At 32.3% G+C, this 14,202-nt stretch overlaps 1 protein-coding gene across 20 annotated transcripts in view; it reads left to right on the top strand.

Moving 5' to 3' along the window:
* EPB41 (erythrocyte membrane protein band 4.1) overlaps positions 1-14,202 on the top strand; it is a 69,237-nt gene that overhangs the window by 47,476 nt on the left and 7,559 nt on the right. For 14 of the 20 annotated variants that reach the window (XM_081962461.1, XM_081962465.1, XM_081962464.1 and 11 more), the window contains 2 exons: positions 3,094-3,273; positions 5,477-5,527. In XM_081962461.1, coding sequence (XP_081818587.1) covers positions 3,094-3,273; positions 5,477-5,527 — 231 coding nt within the window. Of the gene's footprint in view, positions 1-3,093; positions 3,274-5,476; positions 5,528-8,210; positions 9,252-14,202 lie in introns of those variants that run through there. The other 6 variants (XM_081962468.1, XM_081962467.1, XM_081962466.1 and 3 more) reach the window with 2 other exon arrangements.

Below are 14,202 nucleotides of genomic sequence, written 5' to 3'. Positions count from 1 at the left end.
AATAGACTTGATATTTCTTGCCATTCTAAGTGATAATTTTAAATTTCTTTGGTTACATATATGAGATTGGCAGCCTTGACTGTACTTTTCCCTCACTTGAACATGAGTTTGAATATACTGAACATTCCAATCATATATTACTGATACAGGAGAATGTGTGCTTCTTACACTGATTCTGTTTTTGTGTGTTACTATCTTTTAATCACAATTTCAGAAATAGCATAGGAGTTTCTTGTGCAGTGTCATTATTTTTTTAATGTACTAACTACTTTTTGAATTTTGCGCTATACAGCTTTGAGTTTGCTACAAAAGAGAGCTTGGGGCAAAATTAAATGGTGTAATCCAGTCAACATAAGGTGATCTGACAAGAGACAATGGATATTTCATCTATATGTTAAATCCTCTATAAATCAGCTTTTTAATTTCTTATCTACTCTAGGTAGTTTTTAAAAAAATCCAATGTATTTACCTCTTTTTTGTAGTAATTTTATCTCCTGTTACCATATCAGGTTCTAGAATAAATATGTATCTCAATGCCACTTTCTAATGTGTTTCACATATTTAGTTTGATCCCTAACTTTGTTGTTGCAGGTATTCACAGACCATTGGCAATAATAGCAAGATCAATCAGATAGATTACCTGATATTATTTTTCTTTACTTTTTTTATTCTGTTCATGAAACATTAGGGTTGTTCCCATCTAATTCTCATAAACAGAAAAAAATTGGTCCAAAGAAGCCCATCATAAAGTCAAACAAGTTTCAAACAATAAGATGAACAGAAAAGAAATTAAAAGTACACTAGATACAATTAAATGTTGGTATATCTTTCAATCATTTTAAGATTGCAATATTCATCTAACATTTAAATTGCCACACTATCCTGCAAACCAGTAGTATAATTGATAGTAACCTGCAGGTAATCCATCACTAACAACCATTTATTTACTGACCATTTGAAGTACTAACAGCATTGAAAAAAGTGACATGACAATTTTTCACACTCCTATGGTCATGTGATCAAAATTTAGATGCTTGGCAGCTGGAATGTAGTTATGCAACCTTCTGCGACCTTCTGACAAGCAAAGTCAATGGGGAGGCCAGATTCACTTAACAGCCATGTTCCTAACTTAACCACTGCAGTGATTCACTTAATAACTGTGGCAAGAAAGGTCATAAAATGGGGCAAAACTCACTTAACAATGGTCTTGTTAATTGAAATTTTGGTCTCAATTGTCATAATCTGTACTCTATTAGAAAACCTTTTGATTTCTTAATATTGCAGTAAGGGCAGGATGACTTTTTCTTTTTATATAATATTTTTGGAAGTGTTTTAACAAATAGTTTGTTTTAACTCAGACAAGTTTTTTTAAACCAGATACAGTAAAATAAAATATTTATATAAAAAATAAAATGAATAATGCTTCTATCCAATACAATTTTAAAAATTGTAAATTGTAAAAGCTGAGTTATTATTCTTAAAAATGTTAAACATGTACAGTATAAAATGAGGTATAACCCTTCTTTGGACTATAGTGCACAAGTATTCATATATTGAGCTTTGAGTTTGATTTTGAAATCGAGAAAACTGAAAATATCCCAGAATTTGGAAAGAGATAAAAATCCAAGGATTTTTCAAAACCTGAAAATGTGTGCAATTCAATTTTATTTTACCAAGCAAAGATTTTGATTGTACCAAGCAAAGATCTTCCTTGTTTGAGAGAACAAATGTCAAATAAAAAAAGACTAATTATTACCGTGCAAATACATGTAGATTCAATATGTACCTTCTGAAGATACATGTGTCAACCTGAGGAATGGCAGCATCAGGATAGAAAGGTTTCCTTGAGCAGTGAAGCCTGCGTCCAATCCTTGTAATAAGGTCACTGGCTGAACAATTTGTGATTAAATATCTTTTCCCAAATGTGCATGTATATATATCCATAGATGAACCTTTCCTGCGGATCGGTGAGCATATGAGTGAAAGCTTCTGAGATGTGCATACTAATAAAAAATATTAACCTTCTCATCTGAGTTCTGAAATGGTATTGTCCAAATGGGATTTTCTCATGTATTTTATTAAAGGTAAATCAAGTTATTATTGAAGTCATATTATCCTGGATCATGATAACCAAAATAATTGCTTGGCTTTTGTTCCTTTTTTGTTCACTAAAATGGTTTCTCTTACCGGTGGATTTTATACACTAGTCAATTATGTCTACTTAATTCAGCAATCTCATTCGTTTTTTTTCCCCCTACCAAGGGTTAGGATTAGGAATGATTAACCTTTGTGGATTTTGGTAACACCATAATCACAAACACATATACCACACCAATCAGTTACCGGTATGTCTGCCGCTAGTAAAATCTTGTTGAATATAAGATTAGCAGCAGGCAAAAAAGGTACAAGAGTCAAATTGAATTCCATATTGTATGACAGTCTGCTCAGAAAGAAGTATCATCAAGCTTAATAAAATTACCACGTGAATATAGGATGGAAACTTTAAAGAGGCTACAAGTTTCAAATTTATTTCCAAAAAAATGCTTTGGAATGTGGAGGCATAAATATAACTCCCTTTTGCAAGTATTGAAAATAACCACATCTTTATGGTTATCATAATCTTTATGATTGTGTAGCAATTCTGGAAGATAGCCACACTGTCCCAGGAAAAGAAGCATCTCCTTTTAGCATTTACATATAGACACTACTTGATACACTTGGGCATGTTCTAAAGCACCTTCTTGGAATCAACTCCAAAGTACTGAATAGTTCTAGACTCTAATAATATCTGCTGAGTGTTGGAAATGTACAATGGGTAACTCTTCCAAAGTTAGGAAATTTGAAAAGATTGCCACTCCTGAAATAACAATTGGGATTTTATTTTTGTTAGTCTAGTTGAAAAAAAACAATATTGCAAATAATGTTGAGCTTTATTTGGGATATCCTGCACTAACTAGTACATTTTATTTCTCTGAGGGGGGAAAAAAAGAATTGACTTGACAAATTTTCTGCAGCATCAAAGAGAGCGGTAGATTCACTTCAGTAAAACTTTCTGTGGTTTGTGTTGTATTTTTTTTTTTACTTAAATGCTAGGATCTAGATAAACCCCAAGAAGAAATAAAGAAGCATCATGCTAACATCAGTGAACTGAAGAAAAACTTCATGGAATCTTTTCCTGAACCACGGCCAAGTGAATGGGACAAACGCCTCTCTACTCATTCTCCTTTCAGAACGCTTAACATCAATGGACAGGTTCCCACAGGAGCAGAAGGAGTGAGTACTTTATAAAGTACTGATGATTTATTTGGCTTTGAACTTCTAAATAAGACCACTTTTTAATTTTCTAGGAATTGGAATTTCCCTTTGGGGAGAAGGACATAAACAAAAGGTTAAGCAAAGTTGCTTAAGTGTTTTATTACTCATTTCTTGTATATTGAATGAGCTATTAACCTTTAGAAAGCCAATTTTCTGTTAGGTTACTGTGGACATTGGGGTTGGAATGTCTTAGCATAAAATATTATAGAAGAAGGAAGGGGGGAGAGAGACAGATATATATATAACCACTATACCTCAGGTGGGTGGTGGGTAATACAGGGGAAATAATTCCCTCATCCCTAGACTGGAAAGTCAAAAAATATCTATGTGCCAACCCACACTGAATCAGCATATAGCTTATGCTCTTTATCCTTTAGTAAGAAATCTTTGCAGAGCTTGATTTGGTCTGAGAATATTTATTTATTTATTTATGAAATTTATAGATTTCCCCAATCTGTTATGACTCTGGGTGGATTACAAAATACAACCATACAATAAGATACTATAAAGTACGAAAAAACAAACACCTGAAAAAACCAATCATTAAAAAAACCCCAAACGTCATACAATCATCACTAATACTAACCCAAATCTTGACAATTGAGCCAGGTCTTAGGGCTTGTTTAAATTGAATCAGGGTGAGAAATCTTGGGGAAATGTTGTCCCAGAGACAGGTGCCACAAGAGAGGAACACACCCTCCCCTATATTATAATAATAAAATACAATGGTACCTCGGTACTGGTTAATTGGTTCCAGGAGGCTCACTGAGTACTAAAAACGAGCACCAAATCCACATCACTAATGTATGATCCTTTGTTTCCACTGGAAAGAGTAACAAGTTCTGGCCTGTTTGTTGAACACCAAATAAATGAGTACTGGGGCAAAATTGAGTACTAAGGTATCACTATACAATATATAATAATATTGAACAGAAGGCAGGATTACATATATATATTCTGTCTTTCGGCTCACCCTAGGAGCCATCCAAGCAGAAAGCCACATTTGTGCTGATCTCCCTTTATTTATTTATCAGCACAAATGCAACATTACACACACACACACACCACTGTAAAGATGGAATGGTAATTCTGCCTTGTTAAAAGTGTTACAATATATTTTTTAATAATTACTGAACTTGGTATTGCACTCTGCAGTGTAATTGTAGCTATGTTGGATTAAATCTGAACTAAATATTCATTAAAATACTCAGATATTATTTATCAAAGTATTTCTATGTTCTGAGTCCAGAGCATTGCTTTGAACTCCTGAGTAGTATATAGTACTATATAAAATACATCATATATACACATGCTTCTTTTGGAAACAAAATGAAAGTCATTGGCTATTGCTGCCTTCTGTGATTTTTTTTAACCTAATATATCTGACAAACGTGGGATTTCCTGATGTATTTAGCTTTTCAAGATGAGCTGTGTTTTGCTGGTGAAAAAAAGCTGAATTTAATAATAGTTTTCTGCCTGTGCAATAATAATGTGCATGATAACTAAATAGCTTCACATAAAAATTTTATGTGAATATTTTTGCAGTCATTATAGATCTAGAATTGTTTTGTTGATTTGCTTTCAGAATATCCAAAATTATTAAGGTGTAGAAATGAAGAAATTGAGAAGAAAATATTTTGATTTTTTTTCCAGCTGATTGCATTTTTTTGTTGAAAGATAGAAGTAGGAATTGTTGAATTATTATTAATAACAGTTGGAACAGCATAGAAGGCCTTTTCATGATTAGCTTCTGAAGCACTGATCAGAATATAGTTGTTAATACTATAAAAAAGTTGGATTCATAAAGTTTTGTTCTGATATATAAACGTTGAACAAGAATAATTTATATTTTGAAAGTTAATGTAATTTAAGGGCATTTCAGAATAATTGCTTTTCTCAGATCATAACTTCAATACTTCAGGTAATAAGTATTAGTGAGTGGACTTTTCATTAGAATTGATTTTAATACACAGACATCTCCAAGTTTCTTAACTTTCTTAAACAGAAGGATGCATTATAATTATTAGTCATAGGGAATTTCATTATTTAAATAAGAATTGTAATTTTAATAGTCTATAAACTGGGATTTAGTTCTGGTTTATTTGTCTATTTATTCTACTTCAAAATACAACTGCATTTTCCATACTTTGTGTATGTCCAGGTCAAGAAAGCCACATTTCAGCCCTGTGAGAGACAGGTCGCTGGGCCAGAGGTAAAGCTGCTGTTTTGATACATGCTTCTAAAGCAGATTTTTGCTACTGCATTGGTACTGGCAATCCCAAACCCTCAACAGCAGCTACTAGCATTGTTTGGGCTGCCTTTTCAATAATGTCATCTCTCAAAGCCTTCTGATCTAACACTTTAAGTGGATTTGCAGGGTTGCAAGCTTTTGCAGCTTTTCAATTGCTTCTTTCAGCGCATGGCTGGTTGACAAAGTTGCATGAAGTTGTTGCCATAAAGTTTGAGAGAGAAATTATGAAAGTTTAACTCTACCCTGTTCTTTTTATGTTGTCTTCCTCTCTTTTCATGTTCTTCTTTTAATTTTCATGTTACTCTTGCATACTTTATCATTTCATTTTGCTGCCCAGACTTCCAGCTACTTTCTCCCTGATCTCCATTACTTAGGGGTGTGCAAAGACTCTGTCTCCAAATATAAGATTGATCAAAGAAGACTGAATCAACTGAGAGAGCTTAGAGCCAAATTTTTCCTATCCTAGATAGCAATTTTCATTTGTCATACATGGGAAAAAAATCAACTTCAGAATTCTCCAACTTATGCTCAGTTTTCACATAATACTGCAAAATACTACTCATATTTAAATTCTTTACATTCTGATGTCATATGCAAATAAAAATATAGAATAAAATATATTCTTTGTAATCTTACTATTAGAAATGCATGTTGCATTTTCTTTGTTTTTAGGAAAGTTCACTTGAATCACAATGTAACATGGAGGTAGACATTGAAGTACAATTTTGAATTTCAGTGTAGCATAGGAAATCACAACCAATATTTTGTATGATATTATTACACACATAATTCTATATCTTAACACTCAAATATATATTTTATCCCATGGATAGAGTTGATTTAGCATGAATTTCTGCACACAAAGAACTATTAGCAGTTCAGAAATTGTTTAGTCAATTAGAAAGCAGCTAATTTCTCTGTGGAATTTGGTTTCGACTTTGTAAGGTTAACAGAGGAATTAGTTGCATAACTGATACAAAACATATTTTGCTGTCATTCTGACAATTTCTATCATTTGTGTCCTTGCATATCCCCAAGTATCATTTTGAGCATTTTTCATCAGTCATTTTGTTCATCTCTCTGTCTTTCTTGATCTCCTACCATGAAAGCAGACACAGGAACGCCCTCTGTTAGTGCAGGATGAAGACTATATTAAAAAGCAAGAGAAAGTTCCTGAGGGAAGTTTACCCCATCGAGCAACTGAAGAAATCCAGGCCAAAATTTCTATTCCAGTTCCTGAGGAGCAGAAAACACTCAAAACATGTCATCTGTATACTAACATTTTTTCTTCTCCACGTTTTCCTTTTCTGATGTCCCTATTGGTGATCCTTGCAATGACTATGTGGTGGCTGGTTTTTCTGTGATTAAGGAACATACAGAGCCTTTTATGAAATATCAACAAGACTCTGCACCCTTTGATTTCAGGCTAAAGCTGCTGTCTTACTCTTTCTATTTTATTTTTGACTGTAGTTCAGTTTCTCAGAAATTCTGCTTTTTAAAATATGTAATTATTCAATACATAACCTGGTATTTGTGAGAGATAACAGGGAACATCAGGCAACTTCTATTGTGACCAATTTTAATATTGTGCAATCCCTAAAAATCTGATTGTGTCAATGATCTACTTGCTTGTATGGCTTGTATCATGTTCAAGACTCATGTCTGCATGTATTAGTATAGGCTTGCTGTTAAAGTTGGATGTTGAGCAAAAGAGCTTGGGGGGGGCAGTAATTGTTGAAAAAAAATCAGTATACCTGAGAACACCTGTTATAGACATTTTAAAAGTTGGATCTATTTCCAACTTGTTTCATAATTCTATAAACAAAAAAATATACAACTTCCATTTAAAATGAAACAGAATAATTCAGAGATGCATATCCAGAGAGCAGATTAAACCAATGTGATTTAATTCCCTTGGTATTATAAAATAGATTTTACATCTTGCTATTAAAACACTTTTCACAACTCTGTCTTAAAGCCACTTCTTTGGGAAATGTGATTTGTGTATCAATATAATGTAGTGGAGTGAATTATGACTTACTTCAAGAACAGTCTGGGCAGGGATAAAGTAGATTGCAGCATATGTTGCCTCACATTAATTGTAAGGGTATTTCTATGTCTGCCTATGTATTCGTAGATGCATATTTGTGAATCATTTATCCTCTCTGTATGATTTTACTTAAACAAAAGATTGTAACTTCTAGTTGCTGTTGAGATTGGCTTAGAATGATAGAGAGCCAATAACTCTCTGGAAGCAGTAATCTATAATTTAAATTACTCTCTTACCATTACTTTAATTTTTTTCTACATTTTTCTGTGCTTTCCTTGACTCTGGAATATTTACTGAATTGCTTTGTTTTTCCTGCAACACCTGTCTGTATGAAACTAGTGTGTTCTAAATGTGTGTGTACTTTGATGCATGATGTTCTTTATACTATTTGCAGTAGTGTTAACACATAACTGAGCATTACTTTAGGTAGAGGTTCTGACATCTAACTATATATTCTGTTCATTTAAATCTTTGCATGTTGCTTAAACTTTGAAACACTCAGATGTTATTTGATATCAATTTATTTGTATAATTTTAAAACATAATTATAAAGTTCTGACTTTGACTCTTCATTACTGCATTATGCAAACACAGAAGAATGGATTTTATACTCCTAGAATAAATTGAGGACAACTTCACAAGTTTTTTGAGAGCAGAATTGCAGTATTCAGCCTAAGCAGCTATAAACTTGAATCTAGAAAGGAGGTGTGTGACAATTAAATTATTGAGCAAAGTTGAATATGAATGAAGTTTAACTAATTCAGATGATATTTTAAAATTAATCTTTAAAATGTTTATTACTTAGAATTATATACAGTATGTTTGTGTTGTATGTGCAGGTGAAAAATACATACGAGGTGTTTATCATTTTGAAAGTTTTGAAATATAAAATTAATTTCTTTCAGTTGTGCAGTCATGTCTATATAGATTAATATGCCCCAGCCTGAGGGGAAAGCATAGGTCCACTAATTTTTGGACATCTTTACCTGCTTTCAAAACCATGGGCCATGATCTTCTTTTAAAGATGTGGGTCTGAGCCATTGCTTCAGATAGCTGCATTTCCCTCTACATTGTTATTTTCTGATGGTGATGCTGTTATATTGTTGCTTATAGAATTTCCTGTATTTTTCTGTATAACTCCCACACTAGCTAAGATATTGGAGTGAAGGCCATCAGTCATAGTCAAAGAGGTGAAGCAGTATTTGCAATATACAAACCATGTAAGCTAAACAAACCACCTATCATCAATGAGTCACTCAAAAAAGGTTTAACCTGTAACCTCTGCATGGACTCACCTTTGACTCATGAAGGATTGCATTTATAGCTACCATGTGATACTAGATCCATCCCTGTCTTTGGAAGCTTAAATAGCATCAGTGACCACATGTAATTATTAATAATCTTAAGGCTAGACTACTTGGGACTCGTCAGTTGCATCAGAGTTCTGGAATCGTAAAACACTGGGACCCATAGAGTATGTGCAGTTGCAGTGTCTTTTAATCTATTTTTTTTAACAGAAGGTTTAAATGATGCCTTCCATACTTTGGGACTTAGTTGTTTTAAGAATCACTTTCACCCACCTAGGTATGATCAAATCTTCTGAGGTGAGATGGATAGTAATCATATAATGGGTATTCCTGCAGATGAGGCTATGGAATGGAATTTTACCAGTAAGATGTATTATACTTTTAATTTTTATAGGTTTAAAAATAGCTAGTGATACTTACTGCTAATCTCTCTTTTTCAAGTGTGTCTGTGTGTGTGTGTGTCTGTGATTTTTAGTGCTTTACTTTTTGATGTTTTTATTTATCCTGCTATACCACCAGAAGACCTCCAGTCAAAATATTCCTAAATTACCAATTTTTCTGAAAGTAGAATATAAAAGCATGTACCAAAGTTCACGAACAAGTCAATTAATTGTTGTACACTACCCCGAGTCGCTTTTTGTGAGATGGGCAGCTATATAATTTTTTATAAATAAAAAAAATGGGCACCAAATTTTTTTATGTTAGGTTATATAAGGAAATTTGATGAGTTCAGGGTGACAAAGTTTTTCCATCTTACTACTTTATGAACTATGGCAAGGCTGAGAAGACCATTTGGGTGAGTTCCAACTATAAATTACTTGGTTCAGTTTATTCTTGATTATTTATAAAACATTGAATTAAGTACATGCATTTTTTTAAAAAAAATTACATTAGGGAAAAGATCATACAGCAAGAGAATGGCTAATGCATAGGTTTAGATCAACCTGCATTTAGTGATTGAATGGGCAATTACAGCAAATGTTATTTTCTGTTTTATGTGTCTTATTTATATATGGATTGTTGTTCAGTAATAATTCAGGACAATCCTTTTACTGAACAGTAGCTAAAGACTCTTGAAAGGCAAAACTTGGGCTCTACCTAAGATTTTAGAGAGCTATCTAAACATGTAGTATTAAGGAAAGGGTTGATAACTTCAAACTAGTGGAAATTAATCATTTATCATTATCCCTAAAAGTCTTCACCACAATAAGAACACAGAATATTGAAAAGAATGGTTTTGATCCCTACAATCAAACTTTTAATACTCATTTTATGGTTTCATTAGAATTATCCTTTGTTTATCCCTGATTATTTTGAAAAGACAGAACCACAATACTCAATTTATTATTGAGTAATTTAAGTTTTAAAATCCATCCAGTTTGCAGTTATAAATTAATGATAGCCTATTGTGTTTTCCCCCCAAACCTTTGAAGTTTAATGTAAGAATGGTACAAATGAAAACAAGTTAAATTTGGAATGTTGTCTTTCTGCTTCATAATACTGCTTTTTAAAGTTTATTGACCCTTTTGAAATGTATTATCTTTCACTAGTTGGTCTCTGGAAATTCTTGCTGGTGAGTGTAGTATGTTACCAATTGTGCATTTTAAACATTTTAAATATAGCTGCTTCTGTACATATTTCCAGTATGGGGATAATCTAATATTATTGATACGTTGCTTGAAATACTCATAATATCCACTTGTTAAGGAAAATTCTTACAGAACGTTTTTGAAAAACAAAATAATTTTAAGGGGTTTATCACTGATTGCTTGCACTATATATTAGTTTATCCCCCTTTTTTATTTGAATGCTATTTTAATATAGATCCTCTGCCTGATCCAAAAACCTATCAAGAATAGCTGTCTCCATTCACTGCAGTTTTAATAATGGAGCTATTAACAAATTAGTGGAAGCTTTTGAGTGGAAATTTGTAACTTTTGCAAACTAATACAGGGGTTATCTTGAGTCAGCCGTTAGGTGCTTCTAACGTTCAAAGATACCACAAGAACACTAAAAGCAGTCAGCAATTTCATTTCATATTTTCTTTAGCAAAAAAAGTGGCATTATCCTATTTCTCATTGTATCAAAAAGCTTTTAAGTGGTATCTTAGAATGAAGTTCTCCAATTTTTGGACAAGTGAGATGCTTGGAATTTTGAGAGCATTATTATGATCATTCTTACCAATTAGTTCTCAAGCATTCAGTATGGATTCATTTGTATGAAGTAGATTTATGAGATTGATGTCCTTCATACAGCTGTTCTCTTAAGACACCCCTTTTCATCTTAGCTTCCTTTATATTGTGTTATTCCCAAAAATAATAGGATGCAATCCTCCATTATTTTTATTTTCCAAGAATGCCTCTGGGATATATGTGGGATTCAGAGGCATTGTTGGGATTAAATGTAATGCTTGAACTGACACTTGCTTTACAGCATACTAGGTTTTTTTGCTGTTTTTTAGATAGTCTTAAAGAATTAAAATCAAGTTAGTTGGTGGCAAGGAAAATAATCTGCAGCACATTGATGATCTAATGAACTTTATTACAGCTGTGTCTGGAGCAGTCTGAACAATCAGGTCATTTTAATGGATATAAGACTTTTTCTTAAATGAGATTTTTTTAAAAAGTAATATCAAATACAAATAATTAAAATACAAAATATAGATAGCCAGCTATAGAAATGTCTAAATTAAGTCTTACACTAATAGAATAACAGAGTTGGGAAGGACCTTGGAGGTCCTCTAGTCCAACCCTATGCTCAAGCAGGATACCCTATACCATTTCAAACAAATCTGTACTTTAAAACCTCCAGTGTTGAAACATTGTTTTATATAATTTCTTTGAATATCAGTATAGAGTTCCTATCATCAAAACTTTGTTTTCCATTAAATTTATTTTTAATTTCATTGAATTGCACACTTAAAGGAACATTGTTGAAACTTTTCTGAAAGCCATAATAGAACTCCTTATGGAATGTGGGAAAGGATATTGAGTAGCAGGGGTTAATACAAAAGGAAGACTGGCAATTCCTAGCGCAACAAATCTGTTTACTCTAAACATAAAAATACAGGAGACGCTAAAAAAAGCTACATAGCAAGGACAAATTCATCATATCAAATGATATGTGTTCATCCCTCGACTAATTTGCATGTGGCTAAACTTCTGTAGCTGTTATGTTTTAAAAGTGAGCGTGCCTGTTTTATAAATAGGATTTCCAATAAAAAATTATAGTTATGGTAGAATATTCCCTGAACTTGACAAACTATTTCTAATATAGTTAAAATTTTTGTGTCCTGCATCAAAGTCTGCAGTTTACGTTGATTCATCCCTGCTAATATATGTTGATAATAAGCTGCCATCGTTGAGTTGCTTAATATTGATCTTTTCTTTAACTTGAGGCTTCCGTCATCACTAATCAGAAAAAATAAGCTATTTATTTTAGGTTTGCTTCTCTAGCTAAAAAAAGCAGAAATTGCAGACAATAGGTTAAAATATGTAACTCAGACTACTTACATGGGGTCTTAGGCATCCTGATTTGGTGGGTGGTAGGGACAAATAATGTGTGTGTTATAATATACTCTTTGTATATTTGAATATGATATCATGACACAAATACAGCATAGCAAAGCTTGCATCATGCCATCATCTACATTCATCATTTTGCTACCATGGTGGGTACAGGGTGGATAGGAACAGACACCTTTAGAAAGAATTATTGAGAAGGAAAGAACCAATAGTTACAAGTTCATACGTGCAAGTACAAGTTCATATTTAACATTCTGTCTTGGAGTTTGTCTCATCCAAACAGCCCCACTATTTGAATATTTTGTCTATCAGACATATAGATGCTAAATTTTAAATGCTGATATTAATAGTCAGTCTCTATACATGCAGTACTATTTGACAGAAGCAAAAAGGTTTTTGAAAACAAAATTTTGCATATACTATTTGATCTGCTTAGTCAGTGCAGAATTCACTATTTTAATGTAGACAAATTAAATGACTGTTCAAGTGTTTTTTCCCTTATCCAATTGGCTTTCATTTTCCCTCATTGAATAAGCATTTTTTTTAAAAAACATAATATGTTATTGCATAATCATTTAGTGATTTCTTGTCACTTCCAGTTAAAATTGTACAAAATTTTACTTTATTTAGAATATTTCTCAGTCTTTGGACATTTGACAAGCTTTTTATAATGTTTTTAATAAGATTCCATCCCTTGCAGCAAAGTCATGTCATTCATTACAAATATTAATTCCATTCATTGCCTGAGGCTTTTCACTTAATATGAAAAGTTAGATTTGGAAACAAGTATCCTTTATTGCTGGGGTTCTTTAATTTCTGGCTTTGCCCACAAATCTTATCCTATTTAAAGTATTATATCTTATTCAGTGGGTGATTGGACCAGGCAAATTTTCTATACTATTTCTAATCTTAAGCATGTTTTCATCCTTGCCTTTTTTCTATGACTCTTCCTTTCCTCAAATTGTAATAGGAGAGCTTGCTGAGATTTATAATGATCTAGTTGAGAACTTTCCAACAGGCGCACGATGGAAGTCAGTATAGCATCATCCTTGGTGAAATTCTCTTGCTTGGCTCTGATGCTAAAGATACCCTTGCTTTCTATTAAGCTGAGTGGATTTCTTTGTTTTATATTATGCTGTTACTCATTTCACAGTAAAAGTTGAAGATAACATGCAAAAGTTTCCTGTTTGACATTTGCAGTCAGATAATTTTAGGCAAGCAACATCATTGTAATATATAAATAATGGGGTAGCTTCTCATCATCTCTGTTGTATCTCTGGGATTTTCTTGTTGTTATATCATTTGGATCATTCTTATAAAAAAAAGTCAGTAATACTTTATGTTGTGCTTTGTTGAGAAGTTTAGCTTTGTTGAAAGCTTCAGCAATTAAGATGACTCCTAGATTTATGTATGAAAAAATCCAGTTTATAAGCCATAAGAAAAGCTGTTGTTTCCAAAGTAACACTTTAGAAAATTCCTCATTTCTCTTTTAAAAGCCATACCTGTAGCTTCAGAGTGGACAGCATTATTTTTCAATAATAATAATAATAATAATAATAATAATAATAATAATAATAATAATAATAATAATAATAATAATAATAATAATAATAATAATTATTATTATTATTATTATTATTATTATTATTATTATTATTATTATTATTATTATTATTATTATTATTATTATTATTATTATTATTATTATTATTAGCGTTTATATACCGCCCCCTCTCCCGAAAGGGACTCGGGGCG

The sequence above is a fragment of the Natrix helvetica genome (assembly GCF_964273705.1).
Source record: "Natrix helvetica genome assembly, chromosome: 9".
In the NCBI taxonomy this organism is placed as follows: domain Eukaryota; kingdom Metazoa; phylum Chordata; class Lepidosauria; order Squamata; family Natricidae; genus Natrix; species Natrix helvetica.
This window is presented reverse-complemented; position numbering and strand designations above follow the sequence as displayed.